At 41.2% G+C, this 20,010-nt stretch overlaps 1 protein-coding gene across 1 annotated transcript in view; it reads right to left on the minus strand.

Annotated features, from left to right (window-relative positions):
* The window catches only part of DNAJC15 (DnaJ heat shock protein family (Hsp40) member C15), a 53,925-nt gene that overhangs the window by 14,767 nt on the left and 19,148 nt on the right, over positions 1 to 20,010 (minus strand). Inside the window, exons 2-4 of the mRNA XM_073580305.1 lie at positions 17,487 to 17,538; positions 3,701 to 3,774; positions 3,474 to 3,550 (exon numbers count right to left, since the gene is read on the minus strand). Coding sequence (XP_073436406.1) covers positions 3,474 to 3,550; positions 3,701 to 3,774; positions 17,487 to 17,538 — 203 coding nt within the window. The remainder of the gene's footprint in view (positions 1 to 3,473; positions 3,551 to 3,700; positions 3,775 to 17,486; positions 17,539 to 20,010) is intronic.

Below are 20,010 nucleotides of genomic sequence, written 5' to 3' on the forward strand. Positions count from 1 at the left end.
AACAGATGCTACAATTACTTACTAAATGGGAAACTGCTGGGGAAATCAGACATGGAAAAAGACTAGGCATCTTAGTCAATAAGAAGCTAAATTGGAGTGCTCAGTGTCAGGCAGCTGCCACCAAAGCAAATAGGGTCATGGGATGCATTAGAAGAGGTCTGGGGACACGAGATGAAAACATAATTCTCCCTCTGTACAAATCACTCGTCAGACCACACTTGGAGTATTGTGTGCAATTTTGGACGCCGGTGCTCAAGAAAGACATTACTGAACTTGAAAGGGTTCAAAGGCGGGCTACTAAAATGATAAATGGAGTTGGTTCACTACAATACCCAGAAAGGTTATCAAAATTAGGTCTATTTACTCTAGAAAAGAGAAGACTTAGGGGAGACCTAATATATATGTACAAGTATATCAGAGGGCAATACCGAGATCTCTCCAATGAACTGTTTGTACCAAGGACTGTGACAAGAACAAGGGGGCATTCTCTTCGTTTGGAGGAAAGACAATTTCTGCACCAGCATAGAAGAGGGTTCTTCACAGTAAGAGCAGTGAGGCTCTGGAATTCTCTTCCTGAGGAAGTGGTGATGGCCAACTCACTGAATGAATTTAAGAAAGGAATGGATGCTTTTCTTTTGAGTAACAGTATAGAAGGTTACGAACAACAGAATAATATAGGCAGATGGTTGACCCAGCTTACGGGAAGGAATTTTTTTCCCTATGGAGAAAATTGGCTTCTACTCTGTGGGTTTTTTGCCTTCCCCAGGATCAACAATGCAGAACAGCTGCACTAAAAATAGGCTGAACTAGATTGACATAAGGTCTTCCTTCAGCCTTCAAAACTATGTTACTATGTTACTAAGGACGAATGCGAGGGGCCAGGTACTGAACTATTTTTTTAAAGCGAACCTCTTGTTTCTCCCCACTGCAAGCATAATTCAATTGAATTAGTGATATATAATTAATTTAATTGAGTTAAAAGTAAACAATGCCTTACCTAATGAACATAAAAAAAATTCCTCTAAATAATTTGATCAAGTTGCTCTTTTTAGCAAAGATGTTTTATGTTTTCACATATGTGTTGCATTGCTGGTCTGATAACACTTTGCTTTGCTCCTTGCTTGTGAGGTGGAGGAAAATCTGAAATTTGGGATTCTGAAAAATGCAGCAGAAATACAAATAAAACACCCGCATTTAAGTTGCAGCTTTGTTTACTGCGAAGAGATCACATTTTGGCTGCCGAGAAAAATGCAGCAAAAACGCAATGTGTGAACATAGACTCCCTATCCTCCCCTACAGCCACAGTGGGAAGCAGTGTGACTGCAAGTGCTGAGGGGTGGAGAGGGAGGAAGGGTCATGAAGGAAAAGAAGAAGCAGGAAGGAATAGAAGGAGGAGAACAGGCTTTCCCCATAAAACATTATAGTCCTGCAAGTGCGATGAGTCACCCAGAGTTGTGATTGCCTGTAAATCGATCTGACGTATTTTCTCGGATGTGCTTCAAGTCAGACTCTAAGGGTATGTGCACACATTAATGGAGTGATCCAAAATACAACTTATCTAGTGGCATAATCTAATCTATTTCTAATATAATCAAATTAAAAATTTCCTACCGTTCTCTCACTACACTGCTTTTTTTTCTACTTTCTTTAGGATGAAGCTTTAGTTTGAGAATTCCAGTGCATGCTGGGATACTCAAACGAAATGTCATCTGGGGGTAGAGGCTGAGGTCACTGTCACAGATGCTGCCACCTCCCTGAAACAAAGCATTATCAGTGATGGATGATGATTCAGGGGCTGGGCACAAAGACAGTGCACTCTCGCCGGCTGAGATCTGTTGTATCGAGCTGGCACCAGTGCACCATGTTAGTGTGTGTTGTAAGATGAATACCTGAGTGGGCGGGGATGGTCTTTGCATGCCTGGTAGTCTTACAACAAACACCTATAATGTGCTCTGGTGCCGGCTCATTACTACTGATGTGAGCCGGCGAGAGTGCACTGTCTTGGTGCATTGAGCAGGGACTAGCCCAGCCTCTGAAACGAGTGTTGCTGATGACGCTTCACTTCAGGGAAGGGGCAAGAGCTGTAGCAGTGCCCACAACCTTTGCCCCCTGATAACACTTCGTTTGAGCATGCACTGGGTTTCTCAAATGAAGTATTATCAAAAGGAAGTTGTAATAAAAAAAAAAAAAAAGAATCAGTTAGATAGCGTAGTGCGGGAACGGTAGAGAATTGTTAATTCAATTATATTAGAAAATAGTATGGATTACTGAACTAAATAGACTGGGAATCAGGATGAAAATTATGTTGTATTTCAGACCACCTATTTAGGTATTTGCATAAGATATTTATGCTTGAAAAGTGTCTCTCTCTTGGCAGGAAAAACTGTGCGTAAGATACAAGTCTGTAACTACTTTTTTTTTTTTTTTTATACCTTTTATCCCCTTTTCATTAGAATGGATGAAAAACACTAAGAATACTGAAAGAACTGCCATGCTGCAGATTTGAATCTGCAAAGAAAAAATAAGCAACAAGCGCAAGAGACTTTAGGCTGAGTGCACACGTACTTTTTGGCCCTGAGGATTTTTCCGCGCAGAATGGAAGAAATCCGCAGGTCAAATGACCTGCATTTTTCCTGCGGATTTCTTCCATTTTTCCTGCGGTTTCCTTGCGGTTTTTCACTGCGGACTCCCCCCTGCGGATTTGGAGACAGGACAGGGGAGGTGGAAAACCGCACAAAACAAGTAACATGCTGTGGATTTTGTACCGCAAGAAAACCGCGCGGAAAAATCTGCAGCGTCTGCACAGCGTTTTTTTTTTTTCATTGATTTTAAGGCTACTGTACATCACAATGCGGATATGCAGCGTTTCTGTGCGGTAAAATCCGCTGCGGATCCGCTGCAAATCTGCATCGTGTGCACACAGCCTCAGAAATATCATTCACTTTGCTGAAGTAAAACTTTGAGGTTTTAAGCAGAGAAAATGCAACGTGTGAACTAGCCCTTTAGTCAGACAAAAACATTTGTCTAAGATTAAGTGTATGAATGACTCGAAAAACATAAAATATGTCTTTTAATGACGTTATAATAATGGTCGTGGATCCTGGATTTCCACCAATATTTCAATAAAGGCATGAAAATGTTAGAACAGAAGTGCTGGAACAAATTGGTTATATGCAGATCAGAGAGAATCAGAATCAACACTTGATCCAACTATTTCGGCATTACGGTGACGCTGATAAAGTTCAGTGATGCTCGCTTGGATATCTAAGCTACCTAGTCAAAAGTCCAGGCCATGTGCTCCGTCCCAGATCTTTACAGATCGCAACACCACAGCTACCCTATTTTTTTTCCCTTTGGCAATTCTGTGTATCTAATGAATTTTTGGCAATAATTTCCTTTTAGATGTGTATTATATAATAATAATAATAATAATAATAATAATAATAATAATAAATAAAATCCAGAGCACCCACCTAACACCTAAAATAAGGCTTGCTTCTCGCCTACTCATTTTCTGCTCAAATCCTCCCTTGTAGTAATAAGAAAGGCTCTGCAGAAACAGAAAACAAGTCATATTGCAGAAATCACAGCAATATAGAAATATCACACTCCTGGACGTGACCAGAAGCTGAAGCGGAGAATTACACTGAGCAATCAAACAGCCAAGCCTTACTAACAAAATAAGTCAATTCACACTTACTGGAGTGGAGATTTTTTTGGCGTTTTCCATGATAACTTGACCCAAAGGTTTCCACAGCTGGAAAGCGAAGCGACCTATAAAAAGTCACACAATTTACAGACTCTCTGCAGCAATTTGCTTACTGAAAATAATTTAAGGCCTATAGTTAAAATCTGAATACATGTGATAGATCAGCTATTTTGTCTGTTCAGTGCATGCAATGCTGCTAACTACATTCAAGCCATTTGCAGTCTTCCAACAGGCAATTTCACTCTCGCGCACATTCACTCGGGGTCTTTTCATTGAGGCTTGCAGGAATATATGTATATATATATTAATGGGAGAAGATAGAGAAAAACAAATTAAGAAATATGAAGTCAACACTAGCTTTATATGGATTAGTTGCCACTTTAGAGATACAGTGGGAACGGAAAGGAAAATATTCAGACCCCTTTACATTTTTCACTCTGTTTCATTGCAGCCATTTGGTAAATTCAAAAAAGTTCACGTTTTTCTCATTAGTGTACACTCTGCACCCCATCTTGACTGAAAAAAAGAAAAATGTAAAAATTTTTGCAAATTTATTAAAAAAGAAAAACTGAAATGTCACATGGTCATAAGTTTTCAGATCCTTTGCTCAGTATTGAGTAGAAGCACCCTTTTGAGCTAGTACAGCTATGAGTCTCTTGGGAATGATGCAACAAGTTTTTCACACCTGGATTTGGGGATCCACTGCCATTCTTCCTTGCAGATCCTCTCCAGTTCCGTCAGGTTGGATGGTGAATGTTGGTGGACAGCCATTTTCAGGCCTCTCCAGAGATGCTCAATTGGGTTTAGGTCAGGGCTCTGGCTGGGCCAGTCAAGAATGGTCACAGAGTCGTTCTCAAGCCACTCCTTTGTTATTTTAGCTGTGTGCTTAGGTTCACTGTATTGTTGGAAGGTGAACCTTCGACCAAATCTGAGGTCCAGAGCACTCTGGAAGAGGTTTTCATCCAGGATATCTCTGTACTTGGCCGCTTTCATGATTCCTTCAATTGCAACCAGTCGTCCTGTCCCTGCAGCTGAAAAAAAACACCCCCATAGCATGATGCTGCCACCACGTTTCACTGTTGGGATTGTATTGGTCAGGTGATGAGCAGTGCCTGGTTTTCTCCACACATACCGCTTAGAATTATCATCAAAAAGTTCTATCTTCATCTTATCAGACCAGAGAATCTGATTTCTCATAGTCTGGGAGTCCTTCATGTGTTTTTCAGCAAACTCTATGCAAGCTTTCATATGTCTTGCACTGAGGAGAGGCTTCTGTTGGGCCACTCTGCCATAAAGGCCCGACTGGTGGAGTGCTACAGTAATAGTTGACTTTGTGGAACTTTCTTCCATCTCCCTACTGCATCTGTGGAGCTCAGCCACAGTTATCTTGGGGTTCTTCTTTACCTCTCTCACCAAGGCTCTTCTCCCACGATTGCTCAGTTTGGCTAGACGGCCAGGTCTAGGAAGACTTCTGGTGGTCCCAAACTTCTGCCATTTAAGGACTTTGGAGGCCACTGTGCTCTTAGGAACCTTGAGTACTGCAGAAATTCTTGTAACCTTGGCCAGATCTGTGCCTTGCCCCAATTCTGTCTCTGAGCAACCTGGCCCGTTCCTTTGACCTCATGATTCTCATGTGGTCTGACATGCACTGTGAGCTGTGAGGTCTTATATAGACAGGTGTGTGCCTTTCCAAATCAAGTCCTATCAGTTTAATTAAACACAGCTGGACTCCAATGAAGGAGTAGAACCATCTCAAGGAGGATCACAAGGAAATGGACAGCATGTGACTTAAATATGAGTGTCTGAGCAAAGGGTCTGAATATTTATGACCATGTGATATTTCAAATTTGCAAGAATTTCTACATTTCTTTTCTTTTTCAGTCAAGATGGGGTGTAGAGTGTACATTAATGAGAAAAAAAATGAACTTGTTTGAATTTACCAAATGGCTGCAATGAAACAAAGCGTGAAAAATTTAAAGGGGTGTGAATACCTTCCATAAATACCCACTGTACATATTATAACGCCTACACCTGCATTTATGCTTATAGTGCTGCAGGCGTCATCAAATAAAATGATATATATATATATATATATATATATATATATATATATATATATATATATATATATATATATATATATAAAGCTCAGTGTGGGTGTGTATGCATGTATGTCCGGGATTGGCATCCGCACCGTCGCAGCTACAGCCACAAAATTTGGCACAGTCACACGTCTGGACCCCGAGAGCATCATAGGCTATATTGTGAGGCAAAATTTCAACCCCGCGCGTTCCAATTCACCAAACAATTTTGCTCCTATCTACATAATGGGGAAAAAGTGAAAGGAAAAGTGTTGGAGGCTAATTGACAGCTGCCAGATGTGAACAAGGGGGACTTAAAGAATGAGAGCAATGGCGCCAAAGAGTATATACCGTACAGTTGCTAAGGTGGGGCCCTGACATGGGATACTCACCACACATGGGGATATGAACACACACACAAAATGCAACACACACTATCACGTGCTTCAACACATATACCACCCTCAGCACACATTTCAACACACATACACCAACCTCGCCACATAAAAGTCGAAACACAAAAGTCGCCACTCAAAACTCGCCACGCTGTCCCAGAGCTGTTTAAAAGATGAAAAATGAGCTGTGATTGGTTGCTATCAGCTACAGTTTTCCTTGTAGACAGTTGTGGTAACTGAGGCCTATTATTCTTATCATTTCTATGGTGTTATCGTCCTTCTGTAAAGCTGGAAATAACACAATTTATTACCGTGCCAACACAGACCACCCTCTGACACAGACTGCAGGGGGAGCTCAGTATCACTTAGGATAGAATTAGATACACAGCTCAGCAGTCAGTATCACACAGGATAGGAATAGATACACAGCTCAGCACACAGTATCACACAGGATAGGATTAGATACATAGCTCAGCAGTCAGTATCACACAGAATAGTATTAGATACATGGCTCAGCAGTCAGTATCACACAGGATAGGATTAGATACAGGGCTCAGCAGTCAGTATCACACAGGATAGGATTAGATACAGGTCTCAGCAGTCAGTATCACACAGGATAGTATTAGATACGCAGCTCAGCAGTCAGTATCACACAGAATAGTATTAGATGCACGGCTCAGCAGACAGCATCACACAGAATAGGATTAGATACACGGCTCAGCAGTCAGTATCACACAGGATAGGATTAGATGCACGGTTTTTATTTGCGATATAATCATTATAATTTGTTATAACCACAGTTGGTTACTATGCCCAGGCAACACCAGGCTCTTCAGCTATATATATTATATATATATATATATATATATATATATATATATATATATATATATATATATATATATATCCCTAAGCATTTTCTCCCATACAATTGGGCTTGTCCGCAATTTTTTTCTTAAGTGGAAAATACAAATATTTACTAAAGCAGAAATGCTACAAACTGACAGATTACCTTTCATATCGTTATTATCTCATAGCGTAATTACAAAAGCTACATAGCTAAAACTTCTATACATGTTCCAGGAGTTCAGTCATATCTCCTCTTAAGCTGGAGTCACACATAGCAATCTCGCTAGCGATATCGCTGCCGAGTCACAACTTTTGTGACGTAACAGCGATCTCACCAGCGAGATCGCTGTGTGACAGCGATCAGCGATCGGCCCCCCTGCCGGTATTGCTGATCGCTGTAAGAAACCTCTGGACATTTTTTTGGTCGCTGGGCTCCCGCTGGCCAGCACGCATCGCTGCGTGTGACAGGCGGGAGACCAGCGATCAGCTGTAAAAAATAGAATTAAAATAAAAAATATTGTTATTCTCACCTTCCGACGTCCCGCGCAGCATTCCCGCCTCTCTCCACGCTCTGGTCCCAGTGATCCTTTGCACGAATGACTGCGAGACTTCGTGCTCCCGCGAGACCGTGACGTCTCGTGGTCATTCTCGCAAAAGATTACTGGGACCAGAGCGTGGAGAGGCGCGGGATGGCTGCGCGGGACGTCGGAAGGTGAGAATAACAATATTTTTTATTTTAATTCTATATTTTACAGGGATGGTAAGCGATGCCGGGCGCTCGGCATCGCTGTGCTGATCGCTGGTGAAGCTGTCTGTGTGACAGCTCACCAGCGATCACATAGCGACTTACCAGCGATCCTGACACCTTGATATCGGTGTCGGTATCGCTGGCAAGTCGCTATGTGTGACTCCAGCTTTACATACAATCCAGTGTGGCAGTAAGACAACTGGCTGGAGCAGGAGCCTCCCCCCCACAGCCGTGTCTGCAATTACAGCCAAACAGGGTGGATAAAAATCAATGTTTTTAAAAAAAATCGGATTTTTTTGATTTAAATCGGATTTTTTTGATTTAAATCAAATTTTTTTCAATAAACTGCTTTTTGAGGAAAATATTTTACCATCCAAAGGTTCTTCCATCATGAGATAAAGCTGAGTTGTTTAACTCAGTAGAATAAAGGCTGTATATGTGTAACATTCACAATGCCATGCTCTTCCAGAGGTTTCTGTAGGATTAGTGGGCAGTTTCTCTCCTATATTATCACAGACGCTCGCTTTACTTACGCAGTTCTCAAAACTGAATTTGACTCCGCAGAGGTCCCAGCCTCTTCTTCACGGCAAAAATGTTACAACATGAACAGAGTTGAGAAAAAGACCTTAATACTATTGTTCTACAAACCTATGAATACAGAATCAACCCCTTCAGTGCCAAGTCCAAGAAGATAGACAATATGTTTCTGATTGTTTGGAGTGGAATAGATCTGCACAACACAAGAAGAATGTGAATCTAAGTGTGAGGAGGAGGAAGGGCAAGCAGACAAGAAAATGAAAGTGAAACTTTGAGCACAATACTGCAGCATAGCCACAGACAGACAAGTCTGGATCTGTTTGTGTGTACGATCTGAGGTTTATTACATTCTTTCCTTATAATGGCAGCAGGCCGTAAAAGAGACCCAGTTTGGGAATATTTTAATGAAGCTCCTTCGCCTATCGGTAAGGCAGGCATGCGTGCAAAATGCAAACGATGCAACAAAGAGATGCAAGGCCTGGTGGCGCGAATGAGGCAACATCATGAGAAGTGCGGTGATGAAGATGACCAAAGAAACACTTCTGAACAGGCAGGATCTTCAGGTTGGTAAACATTTTTATTGAATCCTATTTCTAAAGGCTGAACTGTCATGTGTGAGAAAAATTATATTTCTTATTATTACTGCATGTTACTGTCATTTGGTACAGTTATGAAGAAAAACAAATATTCCTTTTGGGGCAGGGGCAGTGATGTGTTGTGTACAATAAGCAGAAATTGTATAAACAATAAAATAACAGCATTGACTTTTTTTGTTTAGGGGAATTCATGGATTCTGGAAACTATCCACCTCCAAGATCACCATCATCCTGTTCTACAGTTTCAGAGTTATCCATCCAGGATAGTGCTTCATTAGCAGCAGCAGCAGCAGCAGCAGCATCATCAGACACCCACAGCCACATATCACCATCACCCAAAAGGAAGAAAAAACCTTTACCTCCTGGAACCACCATAGATAGGTTTGTGATAAGAACTAGCAGATTAGAAAAAGAGTTGATTGATGAAAAAATTGCCCAGTTTATTTATGCAACGAACTCTTCTTTCCGTCTGACTGAGAACCCACATTTCATTAATATGGTTCAGTCACGGAGACCAGGATACAGTCCACCCAGCAGAGCTGATGTTGCAGGGAAACTGCTGGATCAAGTGTATGACAGAGAAATGGAGCAATGTGCAACAGCTCTGGAGGGTAAAATTGTTAACCTAAGTATTGATGGGTGGAGTAATGTCCACAATGATCCTATTGTATGTGCTTGTATAACAACAGAAGAAGCTAAAGTCTTCCTTGCACAAACAACTGATACGTCAGGAAATGCACACACAGCAGAATACTTACAAGAAGTGGCAGTAAAAGCTATAACGACATGTGAACAAAAATTCAAATGTCTAGTACGCAGTTTGGTCACTGACAATGCTGCAAACGTATCCAAGATGAGAAGAGATTTAGAAGAGCAGGGAGGGAATACAAAGCTGCTAATAACATATGGTTGCAATGCTCATTTGCTGCACCTCTTAGCCAAAGACTTAAGTGTTCCAGAAATAAAGGCTAATGTTGTTGAAATTGCTAAATACTTCCGTAATAATCATTTTGCTGCAGCAGCTCTGGAAAGGATGGGTGGTACCAAGCTAACGCTCCCACAAGATGTTAGATGGAACTCTGTGGTGGACTGTTTTGAGCAGTATATCAAAAACTGGCCTATTCTGATGACACTTTGTGAAGAAAATTGAGATAAAATAGATGGCACTGTCACGGCCAAAATCCTCAACATTGGGCATGCTGAGCTTCCTGAAACCCATCTCTCAAGCTTTAAACAAAATACAGAAAAATAGCTGTTTTATTGCGGATGCTGTTGAAATTTGGAAGGAACTGAGTGAACACTTAAAAACAGAACTACACATGGACAGAATTAAATTACAAGCAGTAAACAAACGAATGGGACAAGCACTGACTCCAGCTCATTTTTTGGCAAATATTGTCAATATCCAATATCAGGGTCAAAACCTAAGTGCTGAGGAAGAGGAGTTAGCTATGACATGGGTATCCAGCAATCATCCATCTTTAATGCCAACTATAATAAACTTCAGAGCTAAGGGGGAACCATTCAAGAAATATATGTTTGCTGAAGATATTTTAAGGAAGGTCACACCAGTAAACTGGTGGAAGTCACTTAAGCGCTTGGATTTAGAGACTGTTCAAGTAATGATTTCACTTTTAACAGCAGTAGCTTCTTCTGCAGGCGTTGAAAGAATATTCTCTTCCTTTGGACTCATTCATTCTAAATTGAGAAATCGGTTGGGACCCAATAAAGCAGGAAAGCTTGTTTTTCTTTTCCAGATTATGAATAGGAACAAAGTAGAAGATGATGATGAAGATGACGACAAGTGAGCTACAGAGGACAGCAGGGACAGTAGTATTTAAGTTTTTCATGTGTCGGCTGGGCTGACAGTCTAAGTTTCTTAAAATATATATATATTTTGTTTAGCCAAATTAGCTAGCAAACATGGATGTTTGTTTAAGCAAATAACTTATGCTGTAATGTTGTTATTGTTTCAGTTGAATAAATCTATTTAAATTGTTATTAAGGTCAGGATTATTTTTCTCCTTCCTAAGTACAACAGAACAGTGGTGTCCAAATATGAATGATTAACCCATTAAACTGGGGAGAAAAAAGTAATATAAAAAGTGATTCTAAAAATCTTCATCTACTTGCATGTTAAAGTAGCAAGAACTAGTTTAGGTAGAAACTTTGATTTAAATCACTGATTTAAATCAAGCCTTACTGACTAGTGATTTAAATCGTGATTTAAATCAGTTAGATTTAAATCAAATCCACCCTGCAGCCAAATAATGTTAAAGGGGTCTGTCAGTATGGAAATGCTTTGTAATCTCTGGTCAGGGTATTCTAGAGCAGATTAATATACATATAGTTTATGGAACAAGATTCAGCTTGTAAAGTGTTCACTGGTATCCATTCTCATCCCCAGTCAGTGACTGACAGTTGAATAATGAATGAATTATTTAAGAGGGTGCCCCACCAAAAAAATTAAAATACAATTTTTTGCTTGCATTAAAGAGATTGTCCGACCCCGAAATCCACATTTTTTTCAGCTAATCTGTACTGAATTCTAATACACAACACCCTTATAAATTTTGTTTTTTTGTTTCTATCTTTCGTTCCTCCTTAGTGTCACTTCATCCCCTGCACCCACTTTGTTTACCTGCGGCTCTACCAAACTTGACAGCTCCCTGTGGTTTATCATCTAACCTCATGGCCAGAGCTGGCACCACCCAGCCTCAGTGTACAGCCCCGCCCTCTGCACTCTCATTGGCTGTCAGTAATCTGATCTCTGTCATCACTCCAGTAATGGAAATAACAGAGCAGTGTCCTGTGTCCTCATCTGTGGAAAGCAGCACAATCACTGCACCCCACATTCACAGTGGTGATAGAGCCTCATATGTGCCCACCCCACATCCACAGTGGTGATAGAGCCTCACATGTGCCCACCCCACATCCACAGTGGTGATAGAGCCTCACATGTGCCCACCCCACATCCACAGTGGTGATAGAGCCTCACATGTGCCCACCCCACATCCACAGTGGTGATAGAGCCTCACATGTGCCCACCCCACATCCACAGTGGTGATAGAGCCTCACATGTGCCCACCCCACATCCACAGTGGTGATAGAGCTATACATGTCTCCACATCACATCCACGGTGGTGCCAGAGCATCAAATCACATCCACAGTGGTGATAGAGCGTCACATGTCCCCACAGCACATCCACAGTGGTGATAGAGCCTCACATGTCTCCACATCACATCCACAGTGGTGAAAGAGCCTCACATATCCCCACAGTACATCCACAATAGAGATAGCGCATCACATGTCTCCACACCAAATCCACAGTGGTGATAGAGCCTCACATGTCCACACAGCACATCCACAGTGGTGATAGAGCTATACATGTCTCCACATCACATCCACAGTGGTGATAGAGCCTCACATGTCCCCACAACACATCCACAGTGGTGATAGAGCCTCACATATCCCCACAGCACATCCACAATAGAGATAGCGCATCACATGTCTCCACACCACATCCACAGTGGTGATAGAGCCTCACATGTCCCCACAGCACATCCACAGTGGTGATAGAGCCTCACATGTCCCCACAGCACATCCACAATAGATATAGCGCATCACATGTCTCCACACCACATCCACAGTGATGATAGAGCCTCACATGTCTCCACAGCACATCCACAGTGGTGATAGAGCCTCACATGTCCCCACAGCACAACAGCAATAGAGATAGCGCATCACATGTCCCCACCACAGCACATCCACAGTGGTGATAGAGCCTCACATGTCCCCACAGCACATCCACAGTGGTGATAGAGCCTCACATGTCCCCACATCACCCGACATATGAGTTCTGTGAGGCGAAGAGACTATAGTGATGTGTGTGTGTATATGTCTACATACATACGTCATAATACCCCTCAGCTGCTGCAGAACCTCATTCTATAGAGGTGTGTGTGTATGGATGAGGGAAGGATGGATGCACACAGCATATTATACAGTCATTCCCCTGCTGTCCGGCACTGTGTGCTGCACAGGGAGGCTGGAGCAGGAGATTGGGGGCGGTTACAACCAGTCTCTGCCAGAAAGGAAAACTAGTTGGGGAGTGAGCAGCTCCTGCGGAATCAGGAGAGAGCTGCTCACCAGATTAAGCGTGATATCTAGGACACCATGCAGAATGCTGACAGGGAGTATATTACAAACTGTCAGCATTCTGCATCCTAGGAACACACACAAATTATACAGAAAACCCCCAAAATCCCTTTAAGGACTACCCTAGTGTGCATACACGCACAGAAGACTTTCAATTACAGAGCAGGACCGCCCACTGGACTCCTAAGCTCGGAATGAGGAGGGAAGTCAGGGAATAAACTATAATCCAATACTGGAGCTTTCCACAAACCGAAACATGAATGTGTTCAACCTCTCCTGCTTTATACCACGCTAACATGGGATCAGACTGTAAGTTCAATTGTGACAATTTTATTAGCGTAACTAAACTTTCATACTGCATGTTCATATTTCATTGAATCTATAATTACAAGCTGATAGTTTGGGTCCAGGTCCAGAGATCCCAACATATTGCTCAAAAACCACCCCGGAGAGGTGAAGGGACAGGAACACACAGCTCCGTCGTGAGTGCACAAACAGCCTGCAGTACAAATTCAATAGAAAGCGTAAGCAATCTAGACTGTTATGAATGGGTCACTGAGGAGGAAAACTAAACAAGCTAAACCAGAGAGGTTGGTAACTATGCAGATTGCAGACCCCGGATTCTATCCACACAACTAGCAGTAGCCGTGGAGCGTACCTACGATGAATCTAGATGCCTCGTCACAGCCGGAGGACTAAATAAGCCTAAAGCAAGAAAAGGGGAAAACTAACTGCCCCAGAGCAGACCCCAAAGGAATAGACAGCGCCCACACATGTACTGACGGTTAAGCAAGATGAAAACACAAACACAGGCAGGAAAATAGGCTGAGCAAACGATGGGGCCCAAACTAACTAGAAAGGACAGGAAAGGAAAGACACTGTCTGCAATCTGCCCAAAAAACCCTACAAAAATAATGTCCAACACTTCTGATAACAAAATTAACCCTGAAGTCACTAGACTTCTCCCACTATATCAGCACTCTGAAATATTCTGAGACAGAGCAAAAAAGAGGCCAATCTAATAAGGGACAAAAAGCAAATTGGCAAATACAGATAAGAGTGGAAATTCAGCACAGCCCCAGCCGGGGCTGGCTGACCACACAAAAAACTGAATAGACCAACAAAATCAAGTGTGAACATTAGCAGAAACACTTAGCTTGAGATGACTGGAACAGAGCTGGAAACCAAGACCTGAAAAGCCAGAAGGAATCACCAGCACCAGAATAGGGCGTCGGCTGTCTTAAATCCAGTCTGAGATTCCAAAGATCCAATCGCTATCCTCATCATCAGGTGGCAGATCTCTACTAATTAAATCAACCTCACTACCTCCTGTTACCACCAGAGGGAGCCCGGAAGGAGAACTCACAACTGGTAGACCAGAAAATGAGTTCACAACACTACACTATGCTTCCGACCGATTCTGCACCCGCCAGCTGGGCACTCCTGTCTCTTAAGCCGCACACCTCTCCCAGGTGGTTTTTTCCAGCGACTGGTGCGGGTCTCTAGACCTGGATCCCACTGATCTGCTTGTAAATATAATTGCCATGAAATATGAAAATACATTATCAAAGGTTTACTCTTTGAAGGAGTTGCTCAGGGTTTGAGTTCAAGTCTGCAGTTACTATGACACGCAGTCAGGGTTCTCCGTTGCCAGCGCTGGGAGGTCACTTGTATAATTCCGGCCACATTCTGACTGGATGTGTACAAGTTAATTGACAGTGGCCACTCACATCTAGTCGGCACATGACTGCATTTATGCAAATCACGTACTTGCGGTTACACATAACGCACACTCCATGCAACAGAAATCTTAATAGTGCGTGTGCTGTGAGGATTCACAAATCTTAAGACTTGAACCCCAAGCCTGGATAGCCCTTTTTCTAATAGAATCTGTCAGGATTGAGCATGCATTCTGATCTACCAGCAGCCAGGTACAGGAGAAGCTGAGCAGATTCACATGAAGGCAGACTCCCAGAACTCTCACTGAACCAGCGTTTGATCTCAAATGTTAGTAACGGAGAATGAATGGCAGGGGGCTGGATGTTATACAGTTGTAACTATGCGACCGAGTCAAAAACCTGAATTCAATGATTGAGAGGTGTATTCTTATAGTTTTATCCATATAGTTCATTCTGATTTGTTGTGCACTACAAGGACAACCCCTTATCGATCTGAATGTTTGCCTCCATGAAACCACTCCAACGGAGTCGGCACTCTGGTGTGGTTGTTGTGACACCTGCTATTTCACAGTTTACACAAATTATATCGTAAGAGAGTATCTAAGTCATCTCACAGTATCCCCTTACATCTGTATAATAAAACCAACAATCTTTATTTGCATATAATTAATAACACCACAAAATTCTTTATATAAATATCACATCATACCGCCCACAAAAAAAAAAATAGAAATGATCACCATAGGGAGGTGCCTTAACCCTACAATGGCCTGAATCTCCCTAGCTACCAGCGGAGGTTGGCACCATAGAACCTGCGCAGTGGCGCCCCCATTCCACAACGGCTCACCCTGCTCACCCTATATGGCCCTATTGTGACAAGGGTGTGAACAGGTGTTAGTTAGGTAGGTGAGAAAGAAAATGTTAGAGGTGTCTAGAGTTTCTTTTGATACAGATGTCAAAATTATGTATAGGATTCTTCCACTATATGTATCTAACCAATACTAAAACTTCTTCTTCTTGATGATCTAGATACTAAGTCTTGTTCTACTTGATAGGACTAAATCTTCTTGATAAACTAGAAAAAAATACTCTTTCAATATTGATCTTTAACCTCTGTTCTGCTTTATCAAACCATGATAATTGACCCCCTGGGACCATATGATTGGAGTCCCCACAGATGCGAAAAATATCTAGCAGTCTTATAGCCTATCATAAACCAGAGGTATAGTGTGAAGAATGTAGGTCCTGTAGAAGATAGGGATGCGCGCTATGAGTAAGATGTTGTAAGAATATTGATTTCTACTGGGGATTATTCTTGTTTGTCTATCTTGGAGGGCAATAATTTAGACCAAGCCTTGTGACAAAAAATGTACTCTATTATAGCAGGATTATTCCATATGGTATAAGTGAACTCACATTTGACTGAGTGCCAGTTGAAGCTACAGAGGGCTAGATATCTTTTTATTATCATTGTAATATAGATATTCAAGACAGCTTGTCTACAGTATTGGGTATACATGTATGGGATTGGTTTATCTTCTACAGGACCTACTTTCTTCACACTATACACTGTCCCCGCCTGAGGATGAATTAGTAATCAAGAGGAAGTGTGCGGCCGGTCGCTGCTCCCACCTCCTCTTGATTATGCATACGTAAAAAGGCGGGATACAGGTAAATCCTGGCAGCTGTCACCATCAACTTGGTACTTTGCATGACATCTCACAATGAGTTTGACTTCAAAAGAGATTGTTAATGTCACTATATACTGTAATATTAAGGCAAACAAAAAGTGCAGGGCAAACAAACAAATGCAAATTAAACGATAAAAAAAGTTTGTAAAAACAAAAAATGTAAAAAGTTTTTTTTTAAACCAGTAAACTATACTGGTTTGGTATCCCAATAATCATCCTGACATTGTGAAATATTTTTACTACACATTGAACACTATAAAAATACAACCCCAAAATATTTTTCTTGTATCATTTTAGGACACTGATTTCTTTTCCCAATTCTCGGTACATTTTCTGGGGAAGTGAATGGTGTTAAGTCAAATCTACAACTCATCCCACAAAAAAAAATAAATAAAAAACAGGCTCCAATGCAGTTGACACAAAAATAAAATATAAAAAGTTTGCCAAATTGAAGAAGGGGAAGAAGTGAAAAATGTGCAAACATAAATATCGACTGTTTTACTTCACATGTAACATTATAACATTGAAGAGACAGACACGGGATTCTGGGGTGTCAGTATTTTAAAACTATTTATTCAGACAGCGAACAAAATCATGGACATTAACAGGAGTTAAAAGGTGAATATTCACCGAGGGTTACAGATTGCATCTCTATAACAAAATAATCATTTTGTTGATCATTTTCACAAAAGAGTTTAAAAGAATCTGCTGTGATTTACTGGCATTACACAGTAAAATATATATATATATATATATATATATATATATACACACACACACATATACGGTATATAAAAAAGTCTTAAGGGTGAATAGTTCTTATCGGTAATATATGTTTTTCTGTGCAATGCATTATTGACTAGAGGACTTTCAATTCTAAATATTCTTCTTCTTGAAATAAAGGGCCCCTAATATATTTACACCGATGGTAAAGCTCCAAGAGTTCCCCGACAATAAGCCAAGAGCTATCCCCAATTTACATAAATTTGTGAAAAACACTGAGAAACACTTCTAGACTACAAAAAAAAATTAATGAACGTACCTGCAAAAGCCGCTGCTGCAACACCAAGTCCCACTGCAATCATAGTGCCCCCCTATATAAAAAGAATAAAAGAAATCATATATACACAAGTATGTTGATTGAATGCTTTACTAGGCCTAAAATATGCTAATGCTACAAATCTGCGGCCTCTAACCTGATCGCCGACCGAGATCCGTACTACACATTAGGAGTTTCCAACTATTCAGCTATTGGGAAATTACAAATCCCAACATTTCGCCATAGTCTGGGGTTGTCAGAGAATGATGATAGTTGTGGTTTCACTAACCCCATCCTGACAATCACTGTACAAGTACAGCCCTTGTTGGATGCAGGTGTATAGAGCAGGAGGGCAGCCTGCGCCATACACGGCAGGTTTCAACTGTATTATACAGCCAGCATCAGCCGCTAAGAGCACCGACTGTAACAATTATAAAAGTTGTGCAATCCGGTTGCAGCTCAGCTTCGCGCGCTCATCAGGCCACTGTGACGAGACAACATGTTGCTGATGGATTACCATGGAAGCCGGTGGCTTTCTGTAGAACCATGTCACTGCCATCTTTGTGCTTCTATGAAGCCAAAAATTTGGGCATGGAAGACACTAAATGCACTATACAGTCATGCCTAAAAGTGTTGGCACCCTTGAAATTGTTCGAGAAAATGAAGCACTTCTCCCAGAAAATTATTGCAATTACATGTTTTGTTATACACTTGTTTATTTCCTTTGTATGTATTGGAACAACACAAAAGCAAAAAAAAACAAAACAGAAAATAAAGGCAAATTGGAGAAAATTTCACACAAAACACCAAAACTGGGCTGGACAAAATTGTTGGCACCCTCAACTTAATATTTGACTGCACATCCTTTGGAATAAATAACTGCAATCAATCGATTCTTATAACCATCAACAAGCTTCTTACACCTCTCATCTGAAATTTTCTGGGAGAAATAGTTCATTTTCCGGAACAATTTCAATGGTGCCAACACTTTCGGCCATCACTGTATATTGCTATACATAGTAAAAAGTAATCAAAACAATGTATTCACCCCCCAAAAAATAGAAATAAAAAACCGTACCACAAGTAAATAAAAAGTCACCACACAGCTCCACTGACAGAGGAATTAAAAGTTAAAGATTCAGAAAATGGAGACGCCATGGTTTTGTCTTTGCTTTTGTTTTTTTTTACAAATATCAGAATTTTGTGACTACTAAAATAGATATAAAAATAAGAACTAAAAATAAGATCAACAAAATCAGACAAGTTTTTACTGTTCAACCACCACAGCCCCTCCATATAACAGACCAATGCCCTTCCCCCATAGCCATCCTTTGCATCATCACTGAAGTAAAGCTTACTCATGTTCTCTCAATATTATATCTCATCACTTATTCTCTTGACCCTATCCCATCTCCTCCCCAACCGCCTTAACCCATCTTTTCAACTGATCAGTAACCTCTGGTGTCTTCTAGTGATGTGCGATCGTGCTCGGATAAGGCGTTATCCGAGCACACTCGTGTCCTAATCGAGCATTTTTCTCAAAAAAAAAAAAAATGCTCAAACCACCACGGCTGCATGTCTCGTGGCTGTTCGACAGCAGTAACACATGCAGGGATTTCCTGTTTATTAGGTAACCCCTGCATGTGTTGCAGCTCTCCAACAGCCGCAAGACATGCATGTGCAGCACCTCAAGCACACCGAAAATACTCAATTAGGACTCGAGCGTGCTCAGATACCACATTGTCTGAGGATGCTAGCTCATCACTAGTGTCTTCCCTTTTGCTTTCAAACATGCAATAACACCTATCCTGAAGAAACCATTCCTTGACGAAACCTCTACGTACAGCTATCGCCCTATATCACTATTCCCATTTGCCAACAAACTCTTCTAACAGCATGTTCACATTGGACTCTCCTACCATGTTTCATCAAACTAGGTCTTCTGACAACCTACAATCTTCCCCACCACTAAACTGAAACTGCCCAAACCAAAATTACTAACGACTTACCACCAAAACCAAAAGACAATTCTTTATACTCCTCCTTCTAGAGACGTGTCCTCTGCCTTTAACACAGTCAACCACTCGCTACTACTACAGATTCTCTCTTTTATTGGAATCAAAGACCTTGCTCCCCTGGATCTTCTCATACCTCACTAACCACACTTTTAGAGTCCACCATTACCATACTCCTCCCTCATATCATCCTCTGTTGGTGTCCCTCAAGGCTCTGTCCTGGGACCCCTACACTTCTCCATCTATGCCTTTGGCCTGGAACAAGTAAAAAAGTCTAATTGCTTCTAGTGTGTATATATTTATATATATATATTATATATATACATATATACATATATACACACACACACATACATACATACATACATACATACATACATACACACACTGATGACATTCAAATGTACTTTTCAGGCCCAGACGTCGCCCATCTAGAATCCCAGCGTGTCTTCCATCCATATTCTTCTAATCATGCTTAAACATAATGTGGACAAATCCAGGCTAATCATCTT

Source organism: Dendrobates tinctorius, unplaced genomic scaffold (genome assembly GCF_039654945.1).
Source record: "Dendrobates tinctorius isolate UK_male_01 unplaced genomic scaffold, ASM3965494v1 ptg000064l, whole genome shotgun sequence".
Classification (NCBI taxonomy): Eukaryota; Metazoa; Chordata; class Amphibia; order Anura; family Dendrobatidae; genus Dendrobates; species Dendrobates tinctorius.